Below are 14,045 nucleotides of genomic sequence, written 5' to 3'. Positions count from 1 at the left end.
CTACTCAAAGAAAGATAGACAGTCAGAACTAGTTACAAGGTACTTTCTTTTACTAGAAAGGTTTGTTTATAAATTATTACTAACAGCTGTTCGCCCTGGTTCCGATCCGGTTGTAATATTTTTTCAAAATTATTGGGGATTATGAAGGATCATCCATCTCCTGGTTCTAAGCTACCTCCCCACCAATTTTTAGCCGAATCAGTTCAGCCGTTCTTGAGTTATAAAATATGCTTTAGTGTAACTAACATGACTTTCTTTTACATAAAAATATATTTCTAGATGGTACTTACTTAAGTTTTTTCACTCATAATAAAACGAAACCGCATCGAAACGTTTTATTTTAATTTTTAAATACCTGTCTACGCCTGTTAATTTATAATAGCAATCGCGCACGCACCGACATGGATTGTCATTTTTATTAATTTATCATTTATTGGCCGGGTAGAATGTATTTTTTTACTCAAAAAAGAAACCTTTGTACAAATGGGGCGTTGGTGTTGAAAATAAAATCTTTATACAAGTAATATTGAGTTTCCCTAAAGAAATTCCAGTTCCCATGCCTAAAGCGGGAACAATTTGGCGACCGTGACAGGACGAAAACGGATTTCACCGCAAAATACGAGTTTATTACAAAATATCTACACATCTACGCAACATTGTTTCTGGAATTGACGACTTCAATTTGGGACTGATTCCTGTCGAAAAGGATAACCTGCTCGTCTGAACAACGATACAGCTAAAGTGTCGTGCCGGAGTGCAGCTCATAGTACCAAGTTAAGTGCAAATCCTTAACTCCAATAACACATTCCTAAACCTAACCTTATAACACAAAATTCACGTTCATAATTATCCAAAAATAACCTATCATTTCGCTTCCATTTGTGTAAAACAATTTAAATTATAGTAATATTGGTTTATCAGTACCTATTATCATTTCTTCACGCCAGATTCCCTTGCGGGATTGGTATGTAAATCGTAATTCATTTGTTCCAAATTAAATTCATTTTTTGTTAACAACAATCTCGAATATCATAGCCCTTCTCGCTTATAAACACGACTTCGCCGAATAATTTCAGGAGCCGTCTTCTCAGGCGACTAAATATCGCTTGCACGATCTTCTGCGAAGCAGCTGCGTGTGAGCAGCAGCCCGGCTACCAGCGGCAGGTTCCACCAGGCGAGGAGCGTGAGATAAGCATTTTATTTCTTCCATAATTTTATCAAGCTTGTTGACGTGCATTTAAATAATTAATTAATCGAAAAATAATTACATAATTTCAAAATAATTACATACAATTAAATTTTAATTTCATAACAATATTCAATTAAACTATTTTACAAAATGTCTACGGAACCTAATCTAAAGTTATTAAGAGATTTACATTCAAAAAGGTCTGCTATTAAGGGCCAAATTACAAAATTTAAAAATTATTTGGACAGAATTAGCGAGTCCATTTCAATGAATGAACTATTAATGGCTGAATTTAAATTGAAACTTGGCAAATTCGAAGCATTGTCAACAAAGTTTGATGTGTTGCAGACTGAGATTGAGGTTCTTAATTCTGAAAATATAGATTCTGAGATTGATGAAAGAGACGACATTGAGAACGATTTCATCCAAGGTATTGCTTCTGCTAAAATAATGATTAAACAATATGATAATTTATTTAATGACAACGAAAGTCGTAGGAAATCGATGGGCAATGAAGACTCTTTCCATCAAGACTCAAATGTTAAATTACCACGAATCGAAATCTCAAAGTTTGATGGTTCATACTTCCGTTGGCTAGAGTTCCGCGATACATTTTCAAATTTAGTTCATAAAAACAAAAATATTACCGATATACATAAATTTCATTATTTAATTTCTTACCTTGAGGGTGATGCGGCACGGATTGTCTCTAATCTCGAAGTGTCAACAGCAAACTACCAGGCAGCCTGGACGCTACTTTGCGACAGATATAATAACAAAAGGCTTCTTGTTGATCATCACTTAGATTCTTTACTTAATATTCAATCTTTAACTCGTGAGTCAGACAAGTCACTACGTTTTTTAGTCGATCATGTTACAAAAAATCTTCGCGCCTTGTCTAGCCTGGGTCAGCCTACTGACTATTGGGATGTACTTATAATATTTATTTTGTCTTCTAAATTGGACAAATGTACTCTTGTTAAATGGGAAGAGTATCGAAATACTATTGATGACATTCCAACTTTGCAACAATTTCAAAGATTTTTAATCAACCGTGCAGATGTGCTAGAATCTTTAAATCGCAATAAGATTGGCACTAATAATGAATCCCAAAATAATTCTAAATCACAATTCACGTCACTTCCCTCACAACTAAATTCACAAAAAAATAATAAATTTAATACAAATAGAAATACTAATTCATTTTCTACATCTAATCAAAATAAATTAAACGTTTATCTTTGCATAATTTGTAACGAAAATCACAGAATTTATGACTGTCCTACATTTAAGTCTAAAAACATTCAAGATAGGCTGTCGTATGTAAATAAATATAAATTATGTCGAAATTGCCTCAGACAAGGGCATCCTGTCAGTGACTGCCGCATGGGTTCATGTCGACAATGCCAGCAAAAACATAACACTCTTCTCCATGATTCTAATGATGACGTCACTGCCAACTTCAGCACAGATGAACAAGTTGAATCAAACGAATCTGTAGCAGCCTTTTCTAGACAAATGTCCAAGCATGTTCTCCTATCTACAGCATTGATAGAAGTTTTTAACCCAATTAATAAACAGGTAGAAAAGGTTCGCGCTCTCTTGGATTGTGGCAGCCAGTCTTCATTTGTTACTAAATCCCTGCAACGAAGAATGTCATTGAGAACTTGCCCATTGCAGGCAATGAATGTCATTGGCATTGGCAATAATTCTTCTAATACAGTGCACGAAAGCTGTCTCACTCAATTAAAATCTCTAAATAGCAACTACAGCGTTACTCTTTCATGTCTTGTTCTCAACGAATTGACGGGCCGCTTACCTAAGACCCCAGTTGACATTCAAGGTCTCAAAATACCTAATTCTTTAACTTTGGCGGACCCTGAGTTCTACAAGCCAGCTCCAATTGAAGTTTTAATTGGAGCAGATATCTTCTGGGACATTCTAGAAAGCGAACAGCTTTCTTTAGGTCCTAATAATCCTAAATTGCAAAATTCTAAATTCGGCTGGTTAATAGCTGGCCCAATTAATAATTCTCGTAGTAACGAAATTCATTGCAATCATGCCATAAATACAAACTCTACTTCTAACGAAATTCACAAAATTCTCACAAAATTCTGGGAGCTTGAAGAGCTACCCCAAAAAAACTGTTCTGAGTCAAAATGACATAACATGCGAAAAACACTTTCTAAATACCACCACGCGCTTTGAAAGCGGCAGATTCTGTGTGAAGTTACCCCTAAAGGACTCACCTGACTGCCTCGGCGATTCATATTCTCAAGCTAAAAAACGATTCCTAAATCTTGAGAAAAGATTTAGACGAAATAATATCTAATCACCGGCTGTGATGATGAAGATCAACTTAAATACATTCAAAATTCAGTTTCAAACGCTCTAAATTCAGCTTGTTTTCATCTACGAAAGTACAAAACTAATTCAAAAAACTTATTTCATAATTTACACAAAAGTAATACAGAACATTTGACAATCAGTGAGTCGTCGAGCACTCTCGGACTTTGTTGGGATCCATCGAAGGATGCCTTCAATTTTCCAATCGAAATTCCACTTCATAGTGACAAAATCACAAAGAGACATATCCTCTCAAGTTCATTTCGAATCTTCGATCCTTTAGGTCTTTTGAGCCCGTGCATTATTCAGCCAAAGATTTTGCTCCAAAAATTGTGGCTCGAGGGTGTTGAGTGGGATGAACCTGTGTCGCAGGATATCAAAAATGACTGGTTGGATATTGTTGATAATCTAAAATTTCTTTCAAATATCGATATTTCTCGCAGAGTTCTTTGCGATTCACCAAAAATCGTTTACATTCGTTAAGCGATGCATCTCAATGCCCTAATGGCCTCAACTTAACAAAAAATACGAAGAAGACTTACCTGAAGTCAAGGTCCATACAGCCGTCTAATCTGAAATTAATTTTGATTTTAAAAAAATATTCTAAATTTACAAAACTTCAAATAACTTTCACTTACATTCTACGATTTTACACAACTCTAAAAACAAAATAAAAATAATAAACTTACCGGCATTTTATCAATTGACTAATTAAATTATTCTTTTCAAAAACTGCGTTACCTGCACTCGTCTTTGTGGTCAGACCTATAATCCAAAAATGGCTGACTTACCTTCAAATCGCGTCAACGTTGACTTTCCATTCAAGTCTGTTGGAGTGGACTATGCGGGCCCTTTCTTCATTCTAAATCGTAAAGGGCGCGGTGCTAGAGTAGTTAAGTGCTACTTGTGTTTGTTTGTGTGTCTGCGTTTCAAATGCATTCACTTAGAGGTCGTGTCTGATTTGACAAAAGATGCTTATATTATGACACTTCGCAGATTTGTGGCACGCCGTGGGAAGCCAACCGAAATGTTTTCCGACAACGGTAAAAATTTTGTAGCTGCCGCGAAAGAATTAAATAGTTTTCTAAAGGCTAATCAAGAACCTCTGTCTGAGTTTGCTGCTCAGGAGGGAATAAAATTTTCTTTTATCCCGGCTTACGCTCCTCACTTTGGTGGAATATGGCAGGCCGGTGTTAAGTCCGCTAAATTTCATATAAAGCGAGTCATGGGCAATACTCATCTCACATTTGAGGAACTTTCGACATTGTTTGCTCAAGTGGAGGCCATTCTCAATAGCCGTCCTGTGTGTCCCATGTCATCTTCCCCCAATGACTTCCTTTCCTTGTCCCCAGGGCACTTCTTAATCGGAAGACCATTGAATGCACTGCCAGCTCCTTCGTTGGACAACGCTAAAGAGAGCTCCCTGGATAGAGATGGCAGAAAGAGCATATCTCAGAAATGCAACTACGAACCAAATGGAAGGTTGACAAATCAAAAATAAACGTCGGAGACCTCTTACTGCTTCAAGAGGATAATTCTCCACCACTTTGTTGGCGCATGGGGCGTATCGTTCGATTATTCCATGGAACAGACGGCGTTTGTCGAGTTGCGGACGTCGAAACTACAAGAGGCTGCATTCGAAGACCTTTAGTTCGACTGTGTTCTCTGCCCACTTCTGAAGACCTTCAAGCTTGAAAATCTACGCTTTTCACCGGGGGGAGGATTATGTCTACGCCTGTTAATTTATAATAGCAATCGCGCACGCACCGACATGGATTGTCATTTTTATTAATTTATCATTTATTGGCCGGGTAGAATGTATTTTTTTACTCAAAAAAGAAACCTTTGTACAAATGGGGCGTTGGTGTTGAAAATAAAATCTTTATACAAGTAATATTGAGTTTCCCTAAAGAAATTCCAGTTCCCATGCCTAAAGCGGGAACAATACCTACATAGTTAATGATTTTTTAAAGAACCGGTGCAGTGGTGATTTAATTTGTGATGTGTGTGTGTATTTAATTAACATTGCCTCAAAAAAAGTCTAGTTTAAAAAATAGATGTTAAAATGAAACCTTTGAATATAGAATGTTGGCTTTTAATAAAAAAAATGTTTTTGTTTTTTTTTTTGCGAAGTCAAATAAATGTTTATCTGTGGTCTGTAGGTCTGTTGTCTGTTGTTTTGGTTTTTGGCGGTTTTTGGTTAGGTAGATATCCAGGCTCCAGGCAGATATTTTAGCGAAAACGAAAACTTCTTAATCAGTTATTCAATACAAACTGACCGCGGGGATTATTTGAATCCCGAATCAATTTCGCGAACATGTATATCGCATTACTACGCCAATGTTGCGTACACCTCTCAATTAGTAAAAACAACTATTTATCTAGGTACTGGTATCATTTTAGATGAATTTCGAAATGTTACAATGGCCGAATATTCTTGGTAAACGCAACTTTCCAATACGGAGGTAGTTTAAAATTATCTCGTAAAATTGAAGGCCTTTTCAGGAATATAAAGGATTACCTACAGATTGAGTTTGTTTCAGTTTGAGTTGTTTATTATAGGCACTGTTTCTAAAGTAGATGCTTAGAACTTAGTAGTTTCCTAAAGTATCTAGGTACTTACTATAGTGTACAATTTTCTTTCAAACTTGGAGCAAGTTTGAAGCTGACAAGGGTCAACAGAGGTATTGTGAAATTACTGTGTAGTGTGTAACGTATCATGTATGTTTTGTATGTGTGCGTCATACTATATAGTCCGTTTAAGAGCACTTGTAATAGCAGTTGAATCACAGTTGAATACAGTATTATAAAGCCTACAGTCTACTAAAGTGTTTCGTTACCACCAAGCCATTGCATGGCGACCCTGCCAGTGCTGCCTCGCGGCAGTACTGAGCTATGGATCATTTTTGAAAAATAATATTTTAAAAGTTAAAATTTAAACAAATAATTTTTATGCGTATTCGCAAATCTCAATGTACCGGATAGAACATTTATCAATATAATAAAAAAATCGACGAACGTGAATATGGAAATTAAGAACAGAATTTATTTGACGAAGAAAGTTTTTTTAAAACAAAAAAATACTATGGAGATTTGGAATATCATCTATTTATGATAAATTGTGAAATAAAAGGAAGGATGCAGCTGGAGCCGGGAGATCAGCCAGTGTGAATAGCAGACGTTTTCCCAAATTAACCAGAATCCCGAATGTCCCGAAATTCAAGAGTGACGACGGAATACAAGTTTAATTTCGTGAAAAAAAAGCTAAAAGTGAAATTTAAAGTTCAAGCAGTGTATTTTACATTAATTTAAGGTAACGAATTATTTTAGTTAAAAGATTTTTTTTTTTTTTTTTGTCAAAAACCATTATTGTGTTATATTTTATTATACATAAATATATATAGCTATGTATAATCAAAGTACTTAGTAACAGATAATTCTATTAGTTCATTGTTTGTTTTATAAAGCGCTACCAAATAGGGAAATGGTATGCAGCGTCTGTAATTTCGTCTCATATTTCGTGCTACCATGTAGGTAACTAGGTAGTCACAATGCATCGTTCTGTGCATTTTATAAAATGTTCGTAATGAAATACGATCTTGTCAATTCAATTGAGTGTGAAACTTTAATTTTTTTTAATTAACATTTTGGATTCGGAGGGTCACACTAATTTCATAAATAATGATTGTAATTAAACTTATAAGATTTCAATATTTAAAATATGATTTAAAGAGACTAAAGTAAAAGTGTATTCTTATTTGATTAAATGAATTAACATGATAAATATCTAAGGATATTTGTGAAGAATAGAAGAAGAGAAAAAGTAAATATTTGTCGTTGTATGAGTACAAAAAAAAATTACTCAGAATGTTTTTTTATTAGGATATAGACGGAATCTTAGCTTGATCACCTAAGTTTTTCTTTTATATTCCTATAATAATGTGACATTGAATTACTCGAAGAAATAAGAATTAATATTGTATGAAAAATAAAAATAAATTAATATGTAAGCCTGAGAGCTACAATTGAAAAGTGAAATGATATGATTTATTGTTAGAAACAAGGTACACCAGGATACAAGACAGGCACGGAATCCTTGTTAATTCTGATCATGATTAGGTCGAGCTACCACTCGTGAAGATAACTTGGACACATGGTATGAATAAAGGTATAAAATATATGATAATATTATAATGATGTGTTAAAAGAACTGCCTGAATTAATGTTAATGTTAAAAATAAATAAATATATTTCTTGTATCTTGAATTATTGAATATAATAAGATGAATAATATAAGACACGACGGTGTTAATAATTATAATTATGATAAATATTAAGAGGGAAGATTACCCTAAATGAAATTGTGTATCTTGATATTGTTGTACGTATGAGGAAGAACATAAATAAACGTATTCTATGAGGTTATATTGTAAGACTTATTGAAAGATAATTATTATTTTACTCGGATATGACTATTAATTAATTACGGACTGTGACATTTTTAAATACGGATATGACGATAAAATATTTTCTAATATTGTATAATTTTTCCATTATTTTCGTACATGAAAAGTTAATTAAAATTATTTTCTTAAATCTATTAGTATTAGTTACTATGTAGTGTGTAAGCCAATGTGTAATCGTGTAGAATGTTCTTTTTTGGAGTTTTAAAAATAAGTACTTAGTAATAGGTTGAAATTCATGCTGTTTTAATGTTAATTTTGATTTTATTTACTCGTTTATATGATAGGTATTAAGATATGTAACCAAAAACGAAGAAAAAATTTGCATTATATTCAGCTAAAAAAAAATGTTAATTACTATTTTTTTTATTATTTTCTATGAGGGGAGATGTAGTGTGTAACGTATCATGTATGTTTTGTATGTGTGCGTCATACTATATAGTCCGTTTAAGAGCACTTGTAATAGCAGTTGAATCACAGTTGAATACAGTATTATAAAGCCTACAGTCTACTAAAGTGTTTAATTATACCAAGTCATTGCAACTGTGAAAGAGGCATAATATGTAATATTATAAGAGTATAACAAATAACAATATCAAAAAATGCAGACTGAAAGTTTCAGTCTGCATTTTTTTGAAACAACACTATCAAGATTATTAATAAAACGAATATTGTTTACATTTTTGTGTAAGTACCTATCTACTTATTTCGTATTCCAAATTAAAGGTATCCATCACAGGTATCCATATTATATTTTACTAGATTTCCGCCCGCGGCTTCGCCCGCGGCTTCGCCCGCGGCTTCGCCCGCGGCTTCGCCCGCGTTTTCAAAGGAAAACCCGCATAGTTCCCGTTCCCGTGGGATTTCCGGGATAAAACCTATCCTATGTGTTAATCCAAGTTACCCTCTATATGTGTGCTAAATTTCATTGTAATCGGTTAAGTAGTTATTACGTGAAAGAGTAACAAACATCCATACATCCATACATCCATACATCCATACAAACTTTCGCCTTTAATAGTATTAAGATTAGGTTTCTATGGCTCTGTAAAACTTTTTATATTAATTTTTATTTTACGACGATTATTTTTTAAGTGATTTAAAAATGTTACTTTCAAATACTATCTACATATTATATAATTAGTTACTTCATTGTATCGAGAATCACGTAGGAAGTTGTAGTTCTTTCATGCCAGCAATAAGAAGTATTTTTGAAGGTAGGTACTATATAATAGATAGTTGAAGTATTTTTGGAGGTAGGTACCAGTACTATAATAGATAGTTGAATTTTCATCAGTTTTCATATAAAATGGTATAAGAAACGTTTTTGTCTTTTATTGTTAACAAAAAGGACCGCTCCTAAAAGCCTATAGGGCTATAGCAACGTTAGAAAGGGTCAAAAAAGATTGCATGGAACTCCGTGTAAAACAGAAGGCAGTATTTGTATACGTAGTATATTATTATTAGTCTGTGGCAGTATGTATGTAAATGAAACGCGTCTGCTCGAACATTTGTTTAAAATCTAGAATTCTAAAGCTTGGATTAAAATGCAGGAAGTTATTTTACGTAAACACAATTATTTTAATGAGGCTTTTTTTATTCTTCATTTGAGAAACTTAAAATTTATAGGGACTAGTTAAAAGCAACGTAAGCGTTTATTCTATCGTTTTAGATTTTTTTTAGTTATTTATTTATATTTCTAACGGATGTGTTTGCCACAAACAATGTGACATGAGAATTCTAGTTTTTTAGGCATTTAAAAATATCTTTATCGAAATAATGTTAGATAAATTTAGTACGTATAAAATAAAATTACACAATTATTCCCGCCAACGTCGGAATGCTGTAATAATTACGAATGTCTAAATAAGAGTAATTATTTAACATAATTGAGATGAATGCGTTGAATTCAACTCCGAGTAATTTGTATTAAATTTTGTTCGAAAATGTAAATTCCTTGGCGTCTTGAATTCTAAGATATAATAATGTGACCCGCGAAAATGGCTAGCGATTCTCATTTAGGTACCTATGTATTATATTTCTTCAGACATCATTATAATAATGCGATCTATTTGAGAATAGAATAATTTGGAAAATCCAAAAGTGCACGCCTCATAATTTTTTTTTAATAATTATTTATTAATTATTATTTTTGTTTATTTAATAACAATTAAACCACATCGAATCAGACCCTGAAAAATGAAAGGGTTCTATTCCTGAGCAACTCAAGCGTAAAAGAAAAAAAAAGACTCGATTAGTAAAGTATTTCGGTCGCTATCGTGTTAACAAGAAAATCCTCCGCACATACAGACACACGGACCTCCAAGACAGAACTTTTTTAAACTGTTTTTTAACTAGTTTAAATAACAAAAATGACATCAAAAATATCATGAATGTTAAAAATAGTGTTTTTTCTTAATATGTGTGTGTATGTATTATCTTACAAGTGCAATGTATGATACATAAAGACATTTTAAGTTTGGAAAATCAGATGTTTTGCGCGAAGTGACAGTAGTACCCACCTCAACGCTTCGCTTATGAGGCGTGCAAAAATCAATGACCTTTACGAGTCAAACTATTCAATAAAAAATGCTATTGAAATATGTATTAGCAGGTAGTTAGGTATATAAAAAATCTTCTAAATAAATATTTGTATTTTCGTATAATAAACTATATTAGAAAAAGAAAATGTTATTTGAAAATAAGATTTACTTAGAAAAATGGCAAGGCAAAGCTACGAGGCCAAGTGGAAAGTAGAAATTCGAAAAGAGCACCCCATAATCTATAAAACCAGTAATTTTCAAAACTTTCAAAAAATTTTCTGGCCTATTGATATGACTCAATATTTTATACCAAATGACTGGACTATAAATAATTCCTGAAAAATTCAGTGGGTAAGTGTAAACAAAGTCGCCGGTCAATACTAGCCAGTACACATTTAGATTGCAAGTACTAACTATATCATATTATATGGAGTATAATAGGTATAATGTAAGAAATTCCGAGTAAAATCATACGTAAAGTGGAAACTAACGGGTGATTCAATAATGTACACTCGACACATGGTATACGAGAGAGTAGGCAGAGAGCTGGTTGGGAATTTTCTAGTTTATCTAATATTTTTATTTCTTCAACGCCCTGTTGCTGGGAATTACTGTTTTTGCATGTTAAATGTACTAATGCAAAATTTATGAGAAAAATTATCTAATTTAAATATTAGTAAGTTCTTAAAATTTATGTTCCTATTTATCTGAATTTCCTCCAAACGGGTACAACTAAATATTTTGAATGTTTTATTTATTGATTTAAATACAAACCAAAATAATAAAAAACTACTTCTACCTTATTATTTGATCCTTCGGTTAATATTTGCAGATGTACATATTTAGTTCTTTAGTGCATTATTATGTAAGTACATTCATCAAAGAGAACTAATATTAGAAAAGAGCAATAGATTTCAGTCCAGCTCTCAGACCATGTCGTCTAATAACAAGCCGGGACTTCCTTAACGAGGCTAAGTAATTATTAACTTCGAAAATCGTTCCGCCATATTTCACCAAAATAATCTCCTGACGGCGTAGGTGTACTATAATTAATTTCTGTATTATTCTCACCTTAGTAAACTAGCTTATATTTCGGTTTTGCTTGCATAACGTTATATGATTATATCACAGAATACTTAATAGTAGCTAACGCTAGTAGGTAATACCTATCTTGTCTGTAAGGGTAAGCATTTTTCTTCACAATCTTCTTCTTATAAATAAAAATGAATCGCAAAATGTGTTGGTAAGCGCATAACTCGAGAACGGCTGAACCGATTTCGATAATTCATTTTTTATTATATTTCTTGAAGTACGAGGATGGTTCTTATGTAGAGAAAACGTAAATATTATGTACCACGGGCGAAGCCGGGCCGGACCGCTAGTGTAAAGATAAAAATGTCAACCCAATAAAATGCATTCTTTCTATTAAGTTCTATCGAGAGCAGTTTTGTCAATTAGCCCTAAGTACAAATACTATAAGGTAAATGGTAAATGGTAATGTATGTAGCAACAACATAGGTTTACAATTTATTATGAGAAAATTTGCGGTGTAAACGTATGAAATCTATGTATATCATCAAGTGATGGCACCTTAGATTGTATTTAGGTTTATGAGTACTAAAAATACTATACAAAAAATCCAATTCTTCAAATTTTATGTCCTATTGTACTTAAAATCAAATAAAATTATAGTCGGCTGTAGGCAAAGTGCCAAGATAGACCTGTAACTTCTATAGCACGCAGGTGGAATATAACGGTTTTCAAGTACAATTGAATAGTTGGAAAATGTTAATTTTCTTACTTAAGTACCCATAAACTTTTAGATTATACGCTCATTGCAGTATTTTATATAACTATTTCTGTTTTTAATGCTTCATGCGTTCATATTCATTAGTGCATTAAATGATGCTGCTTTTCTACGTCATAGCATTTAACTAGATTGAGAAAAACATTTTATTTACAATGCATTTATGCATTTTTTACAATAAATGGCTGGATTACAATAATTTACAGTATTTATTGTAAAATTCACATTTAGAAATTTACCAAGAATAAAAAAGAAAAATGAATTATTTATGTTTTACCTAAGCAAAATATTTTTGGGGCTACATATTATTGTTTTCGCCCTAAATAATACAAGGGTGTTCGCTTTTAAATTGACACAACTCAAAATAGCAGGCCAGTATTTTATAATGGGTATCATTTAAGCTATCACCAATTTAATTAGTTTTGTGTTTCTTAAATAATAGGGTTTGTCCTCAAAATAGTAGATCTGTCACTAAAATGTACTCACCAAACAATGCAAAATCAGTTCCACAATAAATCACCTAAAATCCTGAGATATAAGGTCTAGTACCAAATAAATGTTTTTGTATGTATTATAATAGGTGTGTCCTAATAAGTATTTAAGCAAACTAATTTAAAGAGATCACCAATAAATCATATTATGTTACTAGAAAATTGCATTAAGTTCAAATAAAAAATAAAACCGGCCAAGTGCGAGTCGGGCTCGCGCACAAAGGGTTCCGTAGCAGCAAATATAATAAATTACAGTTAAATCAACCTATCTCAAAAACTATAAGAGATACTTTGATCAAACCAAAAATCGTTGAAAGAGTTAATTAGCATGCATCACCTCTATTTTTTTTAGAATTTTATACCCCGTAGTTATAAAAATAGAGGGGGGGGGACATACTTTTTACGACTTTGAGAGCTGATATCTCAAAAACCGTTCACTTTAAGAAAAATGTTTTTTAGAAAACTTTATATCATTTTAAAAGACCTTTCCATTGATACCCCACACGGGTATGTACATCGAAAAAAAAAATTTCATCCCTCAGTTACATGTATGGGGGGCCCCACCCCCAATTCTTTTTTTTACTATTTAGTGTCATATTTTTGTAGCGGTTCATACAACACATATTCCCATCAAATTTCATCACTGTAGTACTTATAGTTTCCGAGTAAATCGGCTGTGACAGACGGACAGACGGACAGACGGACAGACGGACATGACGAAACTATAAGGGTTCCGTTTTTGCCATTTTGGCTACGGAACCCTAATTAGGGTTGTCATCATCGTTTCAACCAAAAGATTCTGCTACTTAACTAGACTCCCAAGGTTCTAAATTTCCACTGGTAGGTAGTATAAATTATATTTAAATAAAATTTTTAGCAGAGTAGTAAATAAAACAATTAAAGTCAAAATAATCAATATAATCAATATTTACTGTTTAAAATAATTATACCACTGAACAATCAGCGCTGGTTTAAAATAGCTGGCTTATGGCTAGCAGAATATACTATTCTGCTAGCCATAAGCCAGCTGAATAAATATTGATTATTTTAACTTTAATTAAGTGTTTTATCTACTATAAAACACTTAATTAAAGTTAAAATAATCAATATTTATTCTTAAAAATAATAACCACTGAAGCTTGTCGCGCCAATTTGTCTCCGCCCCTTTGATCATTTTTTCATTAAAATTATAAATTGATGTTTTAA

At 32.7% G+C, this 14,045-nt stretch overlaps 2 protein-coding genes, 1 long non-coding RNA gene and 1 pseudogene across 4 annotated transcripts in view; 3 read left to right on the top strand and 1 right to left on the bottom strand.

The window, feature by feature from the left end:
• The window catches only part of LOC149490084 (uncharacterized), a 238,421-nt gene that overhangs the window by 38,292 nt on the left and 186,084 nt on the right, over positions 1–14,045 (bottom strand). The window lies entirely within an intron of this gene.
• LOC149490086 (uncharacterized) lies at positions 1,388–5,476 on the top strand (annotated as a pseudogene).
• Positions 1,472–3,352, top strand: LOC149490087 (uncharacterized). The gene is made up of 2 exons (XM_089715094.1): positions 1,472–1,619; positions 2,499–3,352. The coding sequence occupies exons 1-2, from the start codon at positions 1,472–1,474 to the stop codon at positions 3,350–3,352; spliced, it is 1,002 nt and encodes a 333-aa protein (XP_089571220.1).
• LOC149490081 (uncharacterized) overlaps positions 6,243–14,045 on the top strand; it is a 417,590-nt gene continuing 409,787 nt past the window's right edge. Inside the window, exon 1 of the long non-coding RNA XR_016318388.1 lies at positions 6,243–8,477. This is a non-coding gene — a long non-coding RNA (uncharacterized LOC149490081). The remainder of the gene's footprint in view (positions 8,478–14,045) is intronic.

This window comes from Colias philodice, chromosome 3 (genome assembly GCF_061535455.1).
Source record: "Colias philodice isolate Cphi_HAF_F1 chromosome 3, ilColPhil1 Martin Lab GWU primary, whole genome shotgun sequence".
Classification (NCBI taxonomy): Eukaryota; Metazoa; Arthropoda; class Insecta; order Lepidoptera; family Pieridae; genus Colias; species Colias philodice.
This window is presented reverse-complemented; position numbering and strand designations above follow the sequence as displayed.

Bases quoted from the DNA above. Each gene is read 5' to 3' on its own strand.
- LOC149490087 (XM_089715094.1), top strand. From the start codon at position 1,472: ATGGCTGAATTTAAATTGAAACTTGGCAAATTCGAAGCATTGTCAACA. The intron at 1,620-2,498 runs GTATTGCTTCTG...AAAACATTCAAG, and splicing joins TGAGAACGATTTCATCCAAG to ATAGGCTGTCGTATGTAAAT.